This window comes from Eutrema salsugineum, unplaced genomic scaffold (genome assembly GCF_000478725.1).
Source record: "Eutrema salsugineum unplaced genomic scaffold, Eutsalg1_0 scaffold_4, whole genome shotgun sequence".
Lineage (NCBI taxonomy): Eukaryota > Viridiplantae > Streptophyta > Magnoliopsida > Brassicales > Brassicaceae > Eutrema > Eutrema salsugineum.
In genome coordinates, this window is record NW_006256686.1 from 2,597,165 (window position 1) to 2,617,005 (window position 19,841).

A 19,841-nucleotide genomic window follows, 5' to 3' on the forward strand; every position below is an offset into this window, starting at 1 on the left:
TTTCCAGCCTCAATAGTCTCCGACAGAGATAGGATTTTTTTAAGCCATTTCTGGAAAGAGATATTCAAGCAGTCAGGCACTAAACTTAAGTACAGCACTGCCTTCTATCCATAAACCGATGGACAAACGGAAGTGCTCAATAGATGCTTAGAAACGTACTTAAGGTGTTTGGCATCAGCTCATCCGAAGACTTGGGGTAAATTTCTACCATGGGCTGAACTTTGGTATAACACAAATTATCATACAGCTTTGAAAACGTCTCCATTCTCTGTGGTTTATGGTCGAGAACCACCTACTTTGTTGAGATTTAAGGATGGATCGACAACTAACTTTGAGTTAGAGATGATGCTTAAGGAACGTGACTGGATGCTTATTCAGATTAAAGAATACTTGCAACTTGCTCAAGATGTGATGAAGTTACAAGTCGATAAGCATCGACGTGATGTAGAGTTTACAGTGGACACAAAGGTCTTTCTCAAACTCAGACCATATAGACAGGTTTCAGTGGCTAGACGTATGTGTCACAAATTGGCCGCACGATTTTATGGTCCATTTGAGATACTTGAACGCATTGGAAAGGCAGTGTATCGCTTGGCCCTACCTGTAGGTTTGAAAATACATCCGGTCTTTCACATTTCTCAGTTGAAAGCTGTGGTGGGTTCGGATCAATCGATTCTACCTTTGCCAACAACATTGTCTATGGAGGATGATTGGCTTAAGCTACCTGATCACATTGTGGAGCATCGTTACACACCTAATGGAGACTTGGAGATATTAGTTGTGTGGAAGGACCTTCCTTCTCACGAGTCTACATGGATGCTAGCCAAAGATCTGTTGCAGCAATTTCCTACAATTGATCTTGGGGACAAGATGCATTTCGAAGGGGGGGGGTATTGGTAGGAGAGCACCACCTTTGAAAGTATACACAAGATAGAGGATTAAACAGCAACAGAATGCGACTTAAGCTCAGATCGTTTACACGTGTTGAAGGTTGTTAAACGAAGGCGTTCACACGTGTATAGACGATGGATTAATCTCTTAGTAGAAATAGGATTAATCATGTTTTAGAGGGAGTTATGTTGATTATGTATTTGACTAAGCGTCATGAGCTTGTTTTATCTTTTCTGTTATAGTCGTTATGAGATTGTAAAGAAAAGATAAGTCATACGCATTCTTCATTGTACTTCTCACCTTGATTCAATAATAAAGGAAAGTTACAGAGGAAATTAGAGTTGGTTCTTAACAAGAGAACAGTAGGAGAAATTTCTCTTGTTTCTGAATTTTGGTGTTTGTTCTTTACTCATATACATTGCTCTTTATCCAATTTTTGACACAGTCTTTTTCTTCTTATATGAGCAGAGAACTGTGATAAAGGGAAACAATGAATGTGTGCAAAGGAATCAATATTGGCGATCACTTATTGGTTGAGGTGAAAAAGCAGTTTTGGCTATCTGCGCCACTTATTGGCGTGAGCATTCTTCAATATTCCCTCCAAGTCATCTCGGTCATGTTTGTCGGACATCTTGGCTCACTCTCTCTGTCCGCTGCATCCATCGCCACCTCTTTTGCCTCTGTCACTGGCTTTACGTTCCTGGTCAGTAGCCTCATCTCTCTGTAGGCGTAGAATTATGATATCCTGCAAAATAACACATGAATTTTGAGATAATAAACTATGAACGAGTAGATTTTCAATCACTAAACCACAGTGCGGACACAGGGTGTAAATGTGGGTGATAAACATTATAGAAAAATCTTTGATTTTTGTTTTCCTTCATTCTATGGCGTATATTTCACAGATGGGAACAGCGGGTGCGCTTGAAACACTTTGTGGCCAGTCTTACGGGGCGAGACGGTTCGGAAATATAGGCATACTTATGCAGAGGGCCATGTGTGTTCTGTTGCTCCTCTCTATCCCTCTGTCCATTGTCTGGGCTAACACAGAGCATATCCTCGTAATCGCCCACCAAGACAAGTCCATCGCGAGGCTTGCTGGATCATACGCACGATACATGATCCCGAGCATCTTCGCCTATGGACTTCTACAATGCCTTAACAGGTTTCTGCAAGCACAAAACAATGTGTTCCCTGTACTCGTGAGCTCTGGAATTACAACTGCACTTCACGTGCTTCTATGTTGGGCCTTGGTCTTGAAGACTGGTCTAGGACACAAGGGAGCTGCTCTTGCTATTTCGATCTCGTATTGGACTAATGTCGTTCTCCTTTCCTGTTATGTCAAGTTCTCACCTTCTTGCTCACACACATGGACTGGTTTCTCCAAGGAGGCTATTAGCGATATTGGTGCTTTTGTGAAGCTCGGTTTTCCTTCTGCTGTTATGGTCTGGTGAGTGCCATATCAAATGCTTTCTTTTTTGATTTTCGTGATATTTAATCCACATTCCTTGTTTATTTTTTCTTTCATCATGAATAACTCATATGCATATGGAGAGCTTTGAGATGTGGTCGTTTGAGCTCTTGGTTCTACTGTCAGGTCTGCTCCCTAATCCAGTTCTGGAGACATCGGTCCTTTCAATTTGGTAAGAAGAATTACATTTTATCACTGTCTAATTTTGTTCCTTTTTTTTACTGAAGATAAAGGTCACCCGATTTCTGCAATTTTACAGCTTGAATACTTCATTAACCGTCTGGATGATCCCCGTTGGCCTTGGTGGCACCGCAAGGTAATCACCTAAATAACCAAGGCGAGCAAATATAAAATTTTCCTATTGCGTAAACTCACCTCTGTTATCTTACTTACAGTACGAGGGTGTCAAACGAGCTGGGAGCAGGGAATCCGGAAGTGGCAAAATTGGCCGTGCATGTGGTTGTAACCATTGTCATCGCTGAGGGCCTTTTGATCGGATCGGTTTTGTTGCTGGTGCGGCATAAGCTGGGATATGCCTTCAGCCGCGATCCAAAAGTCATCAAATATGTAGCGTCGATGTTACCAATTTTTGTCGCAGGCAACTTCCTTGACGGGCTCCAATGCGTTCTATCAGGTATGTCCCATAATTTTTCATGAATCCAAAAATTAATTTTGCTTGCAACTGAAGCAATAACTTTGGTTTGGTCTGTTGAACCAAACTGAATCTCGGTTCCTTTTTTCTGCTCTAGGGTTGCTAGAGGATGTGGATGGCAAAAAATTGGAGCTTGTGTGAATCTTGGCTCATATTATCTTGTCGGAGTTCCGTTGGGTTTGTTACTTGGATTCCATTTACATCTTGGCGGCTGGGTAAATAGAGTTCAATTCTCTTATTGCTTCAAGTGTATATACGAGTTCTAGTGTATGATAATTAGCATACGTTCAATACGAGATCCTTTTCTTTTGTAAACTTATTTCAGGGGCTTTGGCTGGGAATCGTATTCGCGCTTATTGTTCAAGTGGTCTCTCTTTCCCTCATCACCATACTAACAAATTGGGATAACGAGGTCAAACCGAAAAATGCTGCAATATACTCTCGATTTCATATACATATCCATGCTAATATTTTTTTCGTACTGAATTACTAATGGATCCTTTCTTTTTCTTCATTTTTGGTAGGCCAAGAAAGCTTTAGGCAGAGTTGGGTCTTCTAATCAGGCAGGCGGAGAAACAGAGTGATCGTAATCTGACAAATTACGATGGAATAATTAAATTATGTTTTCTATCAGTAGGGACTAGTATGAACAAGATATTTATTAGACGTATTGGTTGTCAAGTGAATTATTATTGGATTCGCATACGGAGCATTTTTGAGAACTCTGCTATTTTTTTCTAAACATAAATTATCACATACACAAGTGCTCTCTGAATCAGTTAGATTATGATGAAATTTTCATTAACATAGTTGAAAGCGATGACTCCCTTACATGATTCCAATTCGATAAAAAAGAAATATGTTTGAATATTTGAAGTATTGATGATTTTCTCCAAGAACCGAATTCGATTAAGATGAATTAAGATTGAATAACTAATGAATAGTCAGTCTCTTTACGAACCTAAATTGTTTAAAACTCAATTAACCAATTATGTAATCATGTGAATCTAATTTTACTTTGAGTGAATAAATAATGGAAAGTTAAAGAATTCTCGATTTCACCAATTTCATTACAGGATAGAAGTAAAAAAACTACTACAAGAATGGAGGTTTATCAATAGAAACCCAATTTGATTAAATATCTATTATCTACTTGTCTGATCCAATGGGAATAAATTGACTGCATAAATAATTAAAAGTTTATACAAGAACTCAATTTTAAGTTTCTACAAGAACTCAATTTCAATACAAGAAAAATGATCTGATCAAGAATTTACTGAATTTGCATAAAAGAAGAAAGGTTGAATCTTGAAGTGAAAAACTACTTCAACAATGTAGGTTACTATCATCAATTAAAACCACCACCAAAAATAAAACAATCAGAATTTAAAACCTTTTTGATAAGACTCTGACATTATGTTTACTATGTAGGAGGGAAGAATCTGTTAAGGTTATTATTGATAATTTCTACAAGAACCGAATTCGATTAAGAAGAAATATTAGTGAATATTTGAAGTATGATTATGGCTGAGTTTCTTGAAGAACCCCATTTGATTAAAACTCTGTTATCCACTTGTGTGATCTAATGGGCATAGATTGAGTGATTAAATAATGGAAAGGTTATACAATAACTCAATTTCATTACAGGTGAACTAGAAAAATGATTTGAGATTAAGAACTTATTAAATCTACAGAAAAGAAGAAAAGATTGAATCTTGAAGTATAATAACTACTTCAACAATGGAGGTTATCAATTAAAACCACCACTAAAAAAAGAATTATCAGAATCTAAAAGCTTCTTGAGAAGACTCTGTTTCATCCGCTAAGTAGGAGGGAAGAATCTGTTGAGATTAAAGGGCAAAGTGTAAAACTCTTCATTACGATTATCTCCTCTGAAAGTTCTAAACTTTACCCACCAAGGCATGCCTCGGTCTTTCTTTGATCTCTCAACTTCAACTGTATTGTCCATAAAAACCGCGATGATCAATCCCACAGTCGCCGGAGACATAAACACCGTGTTCAAGAAGGCATTGAACCATCCTGCGTTTGTGTGAACTAGCCCGTAATGTCTAGCGTCCCAATACTGAACAAAGAACTGAGGTATGGAGATTCCGAGAAACAGCGAAAGACCAGTGATCATCAAGTTTCTCATTGAGTTCATGTTTGTGAACTGAAGAAACGAGAGTCCAACCGCAGCTGCAAAAAGAAAAGACCACAAAACAAATGTAATTGAATCAATCAAAGATGATGTCTTTATTAATCTTTGTGGTCTTCTTACCTACTAGACCGAAGAGGACACAGTGCAATGCTGCGTATATCGGGACAGGTATAGACGCAAAAACAGCTCCGAATTTGCCTGCTTGAAACAAACAAGAAACGGTCAAAACCGATACAATAGAATGGTTAAAGCCTAGAAGTGTTGAGTTAGTTGTTATACCTAATGTAGAGAAGAAGATCATGAAGCCTGCTGATACTTGAACAACACGACGGCTTCCTACTCTTGTTAACCCAAGAAGTCCTACATTCTCTCTGCATAACAGAATTTAACACTGTCATTAGAGAGTAACACCCAGCTTTACTTATATAGAAACACTTAGCTTACTTACACTAAAACAGTAGAACCTGTGCCTGTTCCGAATAAACCATCAAGCAACACACCAATCCCCTGATTGTTCAAGAAGTAACATACAAGAACAGCTTTATAATATAGAAGATTGTGCAATACGTGATTAAAGAAATGTGTTTCTTGATCAAACTATTCACCTGCCATCCAATGCCTCTACTCAATACATAGGCAGGAGGCGGCGTGGCTATAGCTAATCTTGAAGCAGCCATGTAAGCTGCAGTAGACTGCACAACCCATTAAATATGTAACCATCTCATTTCATCCACTTAACAAAATCAAAATTTGCAAACGAATCTAACGATGTTTGCTTTTTTAATACCTCAACCATGGATACAAGAACCGCAGACATCATAGCAAACGAATGGCCTACTGAAAATGTTGGAGGTCCCCATTGGAGAGGGTAAGGGAATTTGAACCTGTTAAGACATTATAAAAGCGCAATGATAATATGAAGAACACAACATAAAGAGGATACTGAGCTGTTCAAATACCATGGAGCGGTTGATATAAGATTTGCTCTGTCTGTGCGGCAACTATTCTGTGTATGCGATGGCTTGCCTCTGTATGCTCCACTCGCGGTCAGGATTATGGCGTAGATCCAAACAAATGTTACGCAGATCAATATTGGAAATCTTTCAAAGATTGGGACATCTTTAAATGGTCTGACATGTTTTAGATACTGCCAAGAAGAAAGTGATAGCAAGAGAGAATAAGTTCAGAACTTAGAGAGCAAGGAAGAAAAGTCAAAACCACACAAATTTTTTTACTTGGGTTAGTCCGATGACAAGCAAGAGCATAGGTAGTCCAATCTCAATGCAGTTCCCGAGCTAGAAATCAAGAGTAACAAAGTTTTTAAAAATATGATTTTGTTGATGTTTAATGAAAAATACAATGGTGTAGAGTGGGATTTGTGTGAGTTACCTGAGGAAATCCTCGCTGGAACATCCCGAGACCAACCAATCCAACAACTGGTGTCATTCCTAGAGGACTAAAAAACCTGAAAATCGAAAAAAGATCCAAAACACGTAATGAGAATCTGGATAATAATGCCATATAATTAATGCAATGGATGTTCTTCAAAAACAAAACATATGTATACCTCGAGAAAAGACCCCATACTTGGCTGTAACCAAGAATGATCTGTATGCTTGACGCTACGATTAAAGCCCCTTGTATGGCTCGCATTGTGTGAATAAATCTCTGCAATAACATACATTGTCTTACCAAATGCAGAAAACAAATGATCTTTGTGACGTATCTATATATGCTTGAGTTCTCATTAGCAAAATACCTCATGATCATTAGAGATCCTTTGCAAAGATGAGTCATTAATGATGTAAGCAATGGGGACAACATAGGCAAAAGAGCCTCCAACAACAGCAGGCAACCTCGTACCAAAAAGAGATTGAAGAAATGTCTTGATACCAGCTACAAAGAGTAGTGTCTGCATAACCCGAGCTTTGTCCCCCTTTTGAACACAAATAGATTAGATGTTGGGAACCTCAAGGACACATTTTTGTTATCTTTGAAGTCAGCAACTAAGTATATAGAGAGACAGAGATAGTGTAGGCTTACATCAGTCCCACCCATTGCTGGTACGAGCAATGCGGGTATAAAAGCACTTGTTCCAAGCATTAGAATGTAGTTTTGAAATGCTAGTAACACTGTTTCAGCTGCAATAAAACAAATACAATGACAACCAAAACATAATTTGGCACCAAGCCACCAAGAAGAGGCTATGTTCAAAAAGGTTGAGAGAAACAATCAATTAACAAAAATTGTTCAGAATTTGGCACCAAGAAGAGTTTCAAATCATCTATCTTTTTTTTGATCGAAATGAATATATGCATCTATCTATGTTCAAAAATTGAAACTTTATACACTCCTATTCACAAACAATTAGTAAACAAAAAAATGTTAAAAATCAAGATAAAAAAAAACAAAAATCCCTCATCTAAAAATGGATGTAGAACAACAAAATGAGTTTTTTGTGGGGAAAGAAAATCAAAACTTTGAAAACCCCACCAAAACGCTAGTTTCCTTAATTACAATAATTTAATCGGCAAAGTAAATTCATAAGGTCGTTGGTTTATAAACATATTATATTCAATTGCAAAAACTATATATAAAAAGAGAGAGAGAGAGAAAGAGAGGTTTTTTACGCCAAGGAGGATTAGAGTCGATGCAATATTCAAGGTCTTGAAGCTGTTCCATTGGAGGATGGCTTATCTCCGCCATGGCTAAAGCTAAACCTTCTTTTCCGATGAAACAGCCAGAGGAAGAAGACGAAGAAGAAACAAAAAAAGTAGAAGAACCCAGGAAAAAAAAAAGTAAAGTAGAGATATAAAGTGAGAAAAGAGGAAAAAAATATTAAATGTAAACGAAAAGGAATATGCAAAGAAAGACAATGGCACTGCGAATTTAAAACTTTATCTCTGTAACTTCTTCTCTCTCTCTTCTCGAGAGAGCTTTCCTCTTCTTCTTTTGAAATGTTTGATTATTTACATATTTGCCCCTGATTCGCTTCTGTAATGAAGTGCGGGGCCCATCGTAACGGAGTTACTTCATTTCTTCTCAGGTTATTTTGGTTTTTAAATTTGTTGTTGCATGAGAGGATCTTTAAATGCCGCAAATCTTTTTCAATTTGTTTTCAGCTAACTGTAGTAAATTTTGCATTTATGGCACAAAAGAAATTTGTAATTCTGCTGCATTTCTTTGTTAAAAAAATTTTCTGAAGTTGAAACAAAAAAAATTTCTAGAAAATCCTACTCTTGGGCATGCTTTACGATCTTTATTATTTTGGATTAAATAAATATCTCTGTTTTTAATGGTTAAAAGAGAGCCATATCAAATTTTTGAAATTCGTAAACTTTGGACAGACATATTATCATTCGGCATGCATATGGTTTTTCTGTCTTTTGTGTGGGGAGCACGTGTTATCTTCCTTAATTGTGTGATAAGCACATACGATAAATTATCTACCAGATAAGAAAATCTTACATTTGAATAGAAAAAAATAAATGATACAAGAATAAAGTAAGCTTTAATTTCGTCCCTAAAATTCATCGGGAGAAAGAGACTGACTTCGTTTTGTTCTGTTCGTTGATTAAAAAATTAATAGGGTTGTTGAGTAATAATAATGTTTTCATGACTATTATAAATCTTTTAAAATGTGGCCAAACACTAAAAGATGGATGATCTTTTATTTTATACAATTTTTTATTATTATTTGAGTTAAAAATAAAATTCTTATCAAGTGTTATTTACGTGAATGTCATGTTAATCTCAAAAAACTTTTTAAAATTTTTTTAAAAATAAATTAAATTTGCTAGACTAATTATTATTATATTATGTTTGACCATAACAACTATTTACGTAGTTTTACCTTATCTTTTATTAATTATTATATTATTAAATATAAATATCATATATTATACCGAGAAAACAAACCTAAGTATATTTAAATTTAAATTTCCTACAATGCTCATTCGATCATTACCGAAAATGTGTATCCAATATTAACTTATAGTACTATGTTTATATATATACATAATTCACAAATGTTTATATATATTTAATTAATATAATCTATATGTATTTAATAAATATCAAGAACATATATTTTCTCACAATAAAATGTACTTATAATGTGTATCTAATTCAAATATTCAATTAAATTAGTTTACAATAACGTTTAATTTAATATAATTGTAATTCTGTTTATAATTTCATAATCAGCATATGGATTTACAATAAATATAAATATCAGCTAATATACTTGTATTTATACATTATATATTTATATATTTAAATAAAAAAATTATGGTTGATATTACTCTGCACAGAATGCGGATAATCACCTAATTTATCATTATTATGGCTGTGGTTAACATTTTGTTTTAGTTTGATGGAAGATAATTTTTGCAATTTTTATAAATCATTGATTTTACATATTTTTGGATACTTACAGTTGTTTTTAAACCTTTTTTATTGCTTTATCTATATTGGTGGATCTAAATACATTGAAATTTTAAGGTATCCTATTTATGTCCATCTCTATCCGAGTAATGGTCAAAATCTAGCTGAACTAAATTCCATGAGACAAAAAAAATCTGAACTAAAAGACAGAGCTAAAACCTAGCTGAAGGTCAAAATCTAGCTAAACCTTAAACCATAAACCCAAATCTATTTAAAAATCAATTTAGGGTTTATCATTGTCTTCTTCTTCGACATGTCACTGTTTCAGCTCTTTAAACCTCAAACACATCAAAACAGTAAATTTATATGATCTGGTCTCACCTTCATAACAGAAAAAAGTAAACAAATCGAAGAAACAAAAAAAATCTGTAATACTATAAAATAAAGCTTTTCACGCTCGAAATCTATTAACCAATTGAATCACTTTGGACTGTTCCCATAAATTTCTTAATTTTATATTTACTCAGTAGTGTAGGTTTTAGCACAATATTATAAGTTCAGATAGGTAATACAAAATTTTTTGGCCTTCAGCTAGGTTTTGGCCCTGTATTTTAGTTCAGATTAATTTTAGCTTACAGAGTTTAGTTCATTTAGATTTTGGCCATTTTCTATCCCTTCCAACACATGTCCATGATAAATGTTTCATCACCAAAAATAACATAGTTATTTTGTTTTATTAATATTTTGATTTCTATAATTTGTGTTATGAATACTTTGGGAAGTAATAAATATTCTGTTTGTATAACCAAGTGACCATATATATATACACACTGATTTACAATGCTAAAAAATAACCTATTACTCTGCAACATTCAAAGGGAACCCTATGCGAAGAGAGGATCAGTACATTGATTGAGCTAGAAGTATGTGGTCCACGTTACAAAATTTGGAAAGTTGATAAACAAATTAAGCAAAGGTTCCAAAGGTCCTGACTCCTGAGACCAATTATTCTTAGTGGCTCTACACTTGTTTATTGGGAAATTAGGTGGCAGGTCATGTTTCAAAACACAAATTAGGTCTATTATAATATTTAGTTTAATGAGTGAAAAATTACACAAAACTCCTTTGAGTGTTAGGACCACAAGTTACTTTTTTTCTGCTTTTTCTTTTTTCTTTTCTTTTTACACAATTAATTTCTCTCTCCTCTCTTAACGTTTTTTTTTTATAAAACAACTTTATTGTTCTTCTTTGTTTTATCTCTTCCCAGAAAAACTTAATGTTAGTAATTTTGATATTGAATAAATCATCTACAATTATATGACTATTTTGTCAGTAGTCACCTACTCGAATACCTACATAATTATGATACTTAAATATTTCAAATATATTTTTATGTGTTTATTGATTCGATGATAAATGACTCATTTATATTTAAACGATTATTTTGTCAGTAATTATCTACTCGAACACTTACATTAACATAATTTTTTAATGCTTTTAAAAAAAAAATTTCTTATGTAAATACATTTATAGTCGTCTACACTTACATGACTATTTCGTCTGTAGTTACATATTCGAGTACATATATAATTATGGTGCTTTAATGCTTCAAATTACTTTCTTATGTGTTTATTGTGAGTGATTTGGTGATGAATTAGTCGTCTACACATAGACGACTATTTCATCACTATTCATCTACTCGAACACCTACGTTAACATAAATATATATTTTTTTATGTGTATACATTTATAGTCATCTATATTTAGAAAACTATTTCGTCAGTAGTCAACTACTCGAGCACCTATTTTGACATAACTATGATGCTTTAATGCTTCAAAAAATTTCTTTCTTATATATATACATTTATAGTCGTCTACATTTACACTGACTATTTCGTCAATAATCCCTACTTGAGTTCCTACATAATTATGGTGCTTTAATGTTTCAAAATTTTCAAATTTTGTTTCTTATGTGTTTATTGTGAGTGATTTGGTGATGAATTAGTAGTTTACATTTAGGCGATTATTTCGTCAGTAGTTATCTACTCGAGCACCTACATTAACATAACTATAAAAACAAAATTTCTTATGTGTATATATTTATAGTCATCTACATTTAGACGACTATTTTATCAGTAGTCATCTACTCGAGCACCTACATTGACATAACTATGATGCTTTAATGCTTCACTATTTTTCTTTATATTTATAGTTGTCTACATTTACATGATTATTCTGTCACTAGTCACCCTTTTGAGTACTTACATAATTATGTTGCTTTAATGCTTCAAATTTTTTCCTATGTGTTTATTGTAAGTGATTTGGTGATGAATTAGTCGTCTACATTTAGGTGACTGTTTCGTCATTAGTTATCTATTTGAGCATCTACATTAACATAACTATAAAAAATAAATTTCTTATATATATATACATTTATAGTCATCTACAATTAGACGACTAGAAATATGATGTCTTAATGCTTCAAAAAAATTACTTAAACATCTACATTGTCGTTATAGTAATTTAATTGGTTAACAAAGACAAAAAATAGTCATATGTTTAATTGTCATAGTAGTTATCTATTTTGTTAAGAGAGAAAAAAGTGGATATATGTTTTGTCTTTTAGTGACAAAAGAAAGAGAAAATAGCGTAGCTTTTGCAGACTCATGTGCAAGGGTTTTTTCGACATTTTTCCAGTTTTTTGACAGTTGACTACTGTTATTTTCTCAATTGACTGCTTTTTGATGGTAAATGCCTAATTCTTTTTGTAAAAAGGTATTATTCTTGCAAATCACCCTTGTTTATTTACCACTGTCTTCATCATATATTTTTTTTCGTCTAATTTTTTCCACTAAAACCAATAGAAGATATAAATTCGACAGAAAGAATTGAGACTCCAAGAAACAAAATTTGTGAAAAACTAATTTGTTTTTGGAGATAAAACCGATGAAAATTAAAATTTCATGGAAACAAAGCTCTATATTTAAGAGAAACAACTAGAACTGAATAAACATAATCCATAACCAAAGAAGAAAACTAATACTTTTAAACGGTCTATACAAACTCGAAAAAAAAGAACCAGACTAACAAAAAACTAAATAAAATAAGAGACTAATAAATATAACAAAAGCAAAAACTTTATGGATAAATTGAATCTATTAAAAAAACAAAAAATCTGGCATTTAGACCCTCATCTCAAATTTTACGTGAAACATGATACTAACAAAGTCACAAATGCAATTCAATCAACTAAAACTTCAGTGAGAATTTCAAACACAGAGACCCCATAGTTCGAAGAACTGAAACCATTTCTAAGAACTGCAACTCTAACCATTAAACGGCTAACGCAAAGGAGAAAATACTAAAAAGAGCAGCGAGAAAACCAATACAAAGATCTTTTATATTATAGCCTAGTGATATTTTCTTCTTTGACTTATTTACGATAGCTGTGATGTTAAGAGCATCTCCAATAGTGCTCTATATCTTGCTCTAAAATTTATTTTTAGAGTAAAATGAACTGCAATGGTACTCTATATGTTGCTCTATAAATAGAGAAATGAACAGTGTTGCTCTATATTTGGAGTAATACTGTTCATGACTCTATTTTTAGAGCATAACTTTTTTATTTACAAAACAATCCTCTAGTTTTAATATCTTTTCATTTTATACATAAACAATAATACAAGTAACAACATTACACTAAATTCAATTTATACTACTAATAACTTATTATAAAATTATTTTAACTTAAATTTTAATAACAATAATTTTGAAATTTTAAAATTATTTTAACTCAAAATAAAATAGAAAGAACATTTATAAATTTTCAAAAGTAAAAGACCTTATCAGCAATTAATACTAAAAAATAAAATAAAATATTTATTTTTAGAGTCATATATAGAGATGATCATTGGAGTAAACTCTTTCTCTATTTTTGGAGAACTCTATATTTAGAGCCAAAAATAGAGCCAACCATTAGAGATGCTCTAAGTTTATGTAACAAACAAAAAACAATAGGTGACTATATATATATATATATAATGAAGAGATTTTAGAGTATTTTCAAGCTGAAATTCATTTTTTTTCATTGTTTAAAGCTTTGTTACAATGAGGGTCTATTATTTATACACAAACACATTCTACAACACTCTAAACCTTAATGTCAGATGTCAAGCATTGGATAACACTGCTAAAGCATCAAAACGATTTTGAATCTCTGTTGTATGAACCCTCGCCAGCTTGCTTCCAGCTTTCTCTAAATCAGTTCTGTTTTTGTCTTTATGCAGAAACAGAGATACCCGCTGTGAGCTAGTAGGCTCATGTGGTTTCTCCTTTTGTTTGGGCTTCATGTCATCTGGTGATGCTAAGAGAATCAAGGGTTACTTCTAGCTTCACGTTTTAAATTTGTAACCCTAAATATCTGCAAGTGCACAGATGTGCGTTGTAGTACTTAGAGGTCGAACCACAGAGATTTTGAGCTTTCAGTACGAATCAATCAATACTTAAGACTAGTTGAACAAGCAAATAAGGGTTTTAGGTTTTGGTGTCACTAAATCTAAAAGAAAATCGAAATAAAGAAGTTGTAAACCAATAAGAACTAGTCGCTGGGTCTAAAGGGTTTTCGCAGGGGTTCATGAATTGATCAAAAGAAAAACAAATTGATAAAGGTAATCATCTAGTGAGGATCCCGAACTCGAATAGACACATGTAAGATTAGCCAACTCTCGTCACCCTAATCATCTAATCACTCAACACAGCAATTAACTCTCGTTCTCATGCTGCAAATAAGATCATGCATTAAAAACAGAATTCATCCACGCTCGCGATTCTCTATAGGTAGCTTTCGTCTCCTATAGCGATTTCGTTCGATCACTTCTAGGTCTGGTAATTCGATACAACACTCTCGTGACTCCAATTACTGAGATCAATTTCTAAGCGGCTAGCAACAGAAACAGCATAGGGAACAAGAATGAACGAAGGACTCCTAGATAATTATGAACCCTAAATCGAATAAAGCATATGATCAAGACATGAAATTCCCTTTGAAAAATCCCTTAAAAACCCAACTGGGAAATCACTCAGACATAACTGAGTTCAACATCACAAAAGTATTTAGATGTTCAGAGAATTGAAAATAGACAAAGGTTAGAAACGAAGAACCGGTTAAAGCAGGAAATCCGATGGTGCCCCTCTCGGTGGCTCCTCTTCGCGGTGAGACTCTCTTCTAGGGTTCTTGGTGAGAAACGCGGCACACCCTTCTAAATGACTTAAAAGGGGTTTATATAGTGTCTTGAATCCTCGGGAACGCATAGGGCTTGCAGGAATAATGACAGGAGTGACTTGGGCTTTAAAATGGGCTTCTGAGGCTCGGAATTGAGCTTCCCGCGGTCTAAATTTCGCACCCCCGGCGGATGGCGTTTTGGCTACGGGTGAGCTTCTGACTGTCATGATTTGCCTTCAGTATATCGACCATATCTAGATATCTAACCGTTGGATTGCTTTGATTATACTTGTATTAGAAATCTGGTTGTCTCCTCTATCTTGTGTCAAAATTTTGGGATGATCAGCTGGTGAGAAGGCCTCCATTTGTTACCAAACTTCCGACGGTCTGAATTTATCCAAAGTTATGCTTTTTGCTCCCAAATGCATTCCTTTTGTCAAAATATCCTGAAAACTCTTTTGAGATTCTAAAACATGGAAATCACTTAAAAACTTTTAAAACTGAGTGAAAACACCTGCATAAGATACTAAAAATGATCCATAAAAGTGGTCAAAATCAGGTGTTATCAACTCCCCCAGACTTAAACATTTGTTTGTCTTTAAACAAAACCAAAGATCTGAACCTGGAAAAGAGGTTTGAAAATTGCAGGAACTAACAAAATCTCAGGGAACATGCTTCTAACCAGAGTTAGTCATTATGATCAAATCAAGGATAGTCTAGAAAATTCTCACCAAAGCACATACATAACTAGTTTGTTGATCCGTCATGCAAAAATTTACACACTTAAACCTATCCGATCTAGTCAACTAGCTCTTAACATTCATTTATAAGTTCCAGTGGTTCTCATCAAAATGAGTTTAGCAAGGCAATCAAGGCTAGGTATTCAAAATGGCTGTTTAGAAGGTGAGGTTCTTAGTGTTTAGGGTTATCTTTTCTTGAGACACAAGACATTATGCAAAACAGCAAGAGAGGGTGGAGCTGTTGATATCCACTGTTTCTAGTCACATTCTTCTTTCCTTGAGATTCTTGATCTCCTTTCTTCAGGTTCTCCTCATGACTCCCCCAGACTTAGATTTTTGTCCAGGTTTTAAAACCGATGCTCACAATTGAATACTTGTAGCCTTTGCTTCAGATAATTTCTGCCAGCTTAGATTCTTTTAGGCTTTTTTTTTTCCTTTCCTTTCATTTTTTCGATTTTATTTTATTTATTTTTATTTTTATTTTTTTGAATGGGGGGAAATGCCTTTGGATGTATAGTCTTAGGAAGCACGAAATTTACCTTTAAATTCAAGCTTTCTGAGGCACCATTAATCTTTGATGGATTCTTGATGCTCCACTTTCCCAAATTTCTTCAGTCTTCTACTTGAGTGACTGAAAACCATGTTGCTCCTCTCTCTCTAGCGTTTTTGCACATATCTGTCGATACAGACTAAAGAGAGAATGCATGAGGTTTGAACATAAATGTTTGGGTTAAGGGTGTGGTACCAGCTAAAGATGAACTGGTCATCTAGGACAACAAAGAGTGGTAAAAATAAGGTGAAGATGTCCTAGATGTGTATCATGATGCCTGCTAAAACCAATGATGAGAAAATTAGATGTCAAGATTATGTTCAAGTGAAATGAGCTAGTATATGCTGGCAGAAAAGATCTCCATGAATAGAAATCCTCTGGTGGGAGTTCGTAGTACAAGTATTCTAGCTACCGCCCAGTCTAGTACTAACCACAAAAAGAACTTGCATGTAAAGTCTAGAAGCACATGATTTTGTTATGGCGTTCCTGTTTTGAAGAGCCGTTCTGAAAACTTTATATAAAACACAAACTCAAGACAAACCAAATTTCATTAGTAAGGGATGAACATCCTCCCCCACACTTAAATCACACTGCCCCCAGTGTGAGAAATCTTTGAGAGGATGGGACAATGATGGACTGAAATTTGGAGTGTTTAGGTGTACTTACCTGGCGATGTTCCGCAATTCTTGATGTGCATCCTGGTTTGTGATTTCTGTTCACCTCTTATTTGTTCTTCACTCAAAACCTGAAATTGTAGAAAACAAAAACAAAGCAGCAAAAATAGAAAAAGGCAAATCAAAGGGAATAAGTAAAATACCAAGTGGGTTGCTTCCCACTAAGCGCTTGCTTAAAGTCATTAGCTTGACTTTGATGATGCTTTAGCCTGGTAGGTCTGCCAAGAGCATTGCTTCTCTTCCTTCTTCTTCTGCGAGGTATGGTTTTACACGCTGTCCGTTAACGACAAATGTATCTCCTTTCTTACTCCAAAGAATGAGTGCTACATACGGTTTGACTTCCTTTATCGTGAAAGGTCAAGACCATCTAGATCGTAGCTTTCCTGGAAATAGCTTAAGGCGAGAATTGAAAAGAAGAACCCCGTCATTTGGAGCAAATGACCGATGTACAATCCTTCTATCGTGATATGCCTTCGTCTTCTCCTTGTATATATTGGAGTTTTCGTAGGCATTATGGCAGATTTCTTGTAATTCATGGATTTGAAGCATTCATTGTTCTCCAGCTGCCTTAAAGTCCATGTTCATCTCCTTAATAGCTGATGCAGAGAATCAATGGTTACTTCTAGCTTCACGTCTTAAATTTATAACCCTAAATATCTGCAAGTGCACAGATGTACGCCGTAGTACTTAAGGATCGAACCACAAAGATTTTGAGATTTCAGTACGAATCAATCAAGACTTAAGACAAGTAGAACAAGAAAAAGTGGGGTTTTTGGTTTTGGGGTCACTAAATCAAAAAGTAATCGAAATAGACAAGTTGTAAAACAATAGGAACAAATCGCTGGGTCTAAAAGGTTTTCACAGGGGTTCATGAACTGATCAAAAGACAAACAAATCAATAAAGGTAATCAACTAGTGAGGATCCCGACCTTGAATGGACACATGTAAGATTAGCCAACTCTCGTCATCCTAATCATCTAATCACTCAACACAGCAATTAACTCTCGCTCTCATGCTGCGAATAAGATCATGCATTAAAAACAGAGTTCGTACACGCTCGCGATTCTCTGTAGGTAGCTTTCGTCTCCTACATCGATTTCGCTCGATCACTTCTAGGTCTGGTAATTCGATACAACACTCTCGTGGCTCCAATTACTGAGATTAATTTCTAAGCGGTTAGCAACATAAACAGCATAGGGAACAAGAATGAACGAAAGACTCCTAAAAGATTATGAACCCTAAATCGAATAAAGCATAAGATCAAGACATGAAATTCCCTTTGAAAAATCCTTTAAAAACCCAACTGGGAAATCACTCAGACATAGCCGAGTTTAACATCACAAGAGTATTTAGAATTGGAGAGAATTGAAATAGACAAAGGTTAGAAACAAAGAACAGATTGAAGCAGGAGATCTGATGGTGCCCCTCTCGGTAGCTTCTCTTCTGGCCGTGACTCTCTTCTAGGGTTCCTGGTGAGAAATATGGCACACCCTTCTAAACGACTTAAAAGGGGTTTATATAGTGTCTCGAGTCCTCGGGAACGCCTAGGGCTTGCAGGAATAATGACGGGAGTGACTTGGGCTTTGATATGGGCTTTTGAGGCTCGAGATTGAGCTCCCCGCGGTCTAAAATTTCGCACTCCCGGCGGATGACGTTTTGGCCGCGGGTGAGCTTCTGACTGTGATGATTTGCCTTCAGTATATCGACCATATCTAGAGATCTAACCGTTGAATTTCTTTGAGTCTACTTGTATTGGAAAGCTGGTTGTCTCCTCTATCTTGTGTCAAAATGTGGGGATGATCGGACGGTGGGAAGACCTCCGTTTGCTACCAAACTTCCGACAGTCTGAATTTATCAAAAGTTGTTCTTTTTGCTCCCAAGTGCATTCTTTTTGTCAAAATAACCTGAAAACTCTTTTGAGATTCTAAAACATGGAAATCACTTAAAAACCTTTAAATCTGACTGAAAACACCTACATAAGATATTAAAAATGATCCTTCTATTTTGATATGCCTTCGTCTTCTCCTTGTATATCTTGGAGTTTTCGTAGGTGTTATGGCGGATTTCTTCTAATTCGTGCATTTGAAGCATTCTTCTTTCTCCAGCTGCCTTAAAGTCCATGTTCATCTCCTTAATAGTCCATTGTGCTTTATACTCCAGCTCTACAGGGAGGTGACATGCTTTTCCATAAACAAGATTGAACGGCGTGGTCCCTAAAGGAGTTTTGTATGCTGCCTGATAGGCCCAAAGTGCATTGTCGAGTTTTTCAGACCAATCTTTGTGATTTATGCCGGTTTCTTTTTGTAAAATCGATTTGATTTCTCTGTTAGAGATTTCCACTTGTCTGAGGGTGATACGGAGATACAACTTTATGCGTGACCCCATTCTTTTTAAGCAGATTTTCGAAGGCTCTGTTGATGAAGTGGGATCCTCCATTGCTTATCACAATTCGAGGAATTCTAAAGCGAGGGAAAATGATTGATTTAAACAGCTTTATAACCACTTCTGCATCATTAGTAGGGTTAGCGACTGCTTCTACCCATTTAGAGACATAGTCTACCGCTACTAAAATATATTGGTTTCCGAAATAAGTTGGGAAAGGTCCCATGAAATCAATTCCCCATACATAAAAGATTTCGACTTCAAGAATGAAGTTTTGAGGCAGTTCATTCCTCTTACATATGTTGCACATTCGTTGGCATGAATGACAGCGTGAGATGTAGGCGTGAGTGTCTTTGAACATATCATGCCACCAAAATCCCGCTTGAAGAACCTTTGAAACCGTTTTGTAGGTTGTGAAATGCCCTGCATACGCTGAACTGTGGCATCCAAACAGTATTCCTTCCATTTCTTCTTTGGCGACACACCTTCTGCACAAACCATCTACACATCTCCTATAGCGAAAAGGTTCATCCCAGAAATAATGCCGAATTTCTTTTAAGAATTTCTTCTTTTTATAGCCAAAGAATTGTGGAGGTTTGATGTCTGCAGTTAAGTAGTTTGCTATATGCCTAAACCATGGGGTGTCAAAAGCATCTGACCGCCGTATAGGAGGTTGGGATGGCTTTTCTTGCACGGTAATAGGTATAGTCTCCATA

The 19,841-nt window shown here is 35.1% G+C and overlaps 2 protein-coding genes across 2 annotated transcripts; one reads left to right on the forward strand and one right to left on the reverse strand.

Annotated features, from left to right (window-relative positions):
• The first annotated feature begins 1,381 nt into the window (after window positions 1-1,381).
• Window positions 1,382-3,718, forward strand: LOC18013801 (protein DETOXIFICATION 17). The gene is made up of 8 exons (XM_006396077.2): window positions 1,382-1,594; window positions 1,797-2,341; window positions 2,448-2,534; window positions 2,622-2,678; window positions 2,758-3,000; window positions 3,112-3,229; window positions 3,340-3,426; window positions 3,539-3,718. Exons 1-8 carry the CDS (start codon window positions 1,382-1,384, stop codon window positions 3,596-3,598), a joined length of 1,410 nt encoding a protein of 469 aa, XP_006396140.1. The 3' UTR covers window positions 3,599-3,718.
• An 895-nt stretch (window positions 3,719-4,613) lies between these two features.
• LOC18013802 (nucleobase-ascorbate transporter 1) lies at window positions 4,614-8,015 on the reverse strand. Its single transcript, XM_006396078.2, has 13 exons — window positions 7,803-8,015; window positions 7,216-7,313; window positions 6,932-7,108; window positions 6,740-6,840; window positions 6,562-6,637; window positions 6,408-6,467; window positions 6,132-6,319; window positions 5,960-6,056; window positions 5,778-5,864; window positions 5,621-5,679; window positions 5,452-5,543; window positions 5,293-5,370; window positions 4,614-5,210 (listed from the first exon to the last, which is right to left on the reverse strand). The coding sequence occupies exons 1-13, from the start codon at window positions 7,876-7,878 to the stop codon at window positions 4,837-4,839; spliced, it is 1,563 nt and encodes a 520-aa protein (XP_006396141.1). The 5' UTR covers window positions 7,879-8,015; the 3' UTR covers window positions 4,614-4,836.
• Window positions 8,016-19,841: the final 11,826 nt, after the last annotated feature.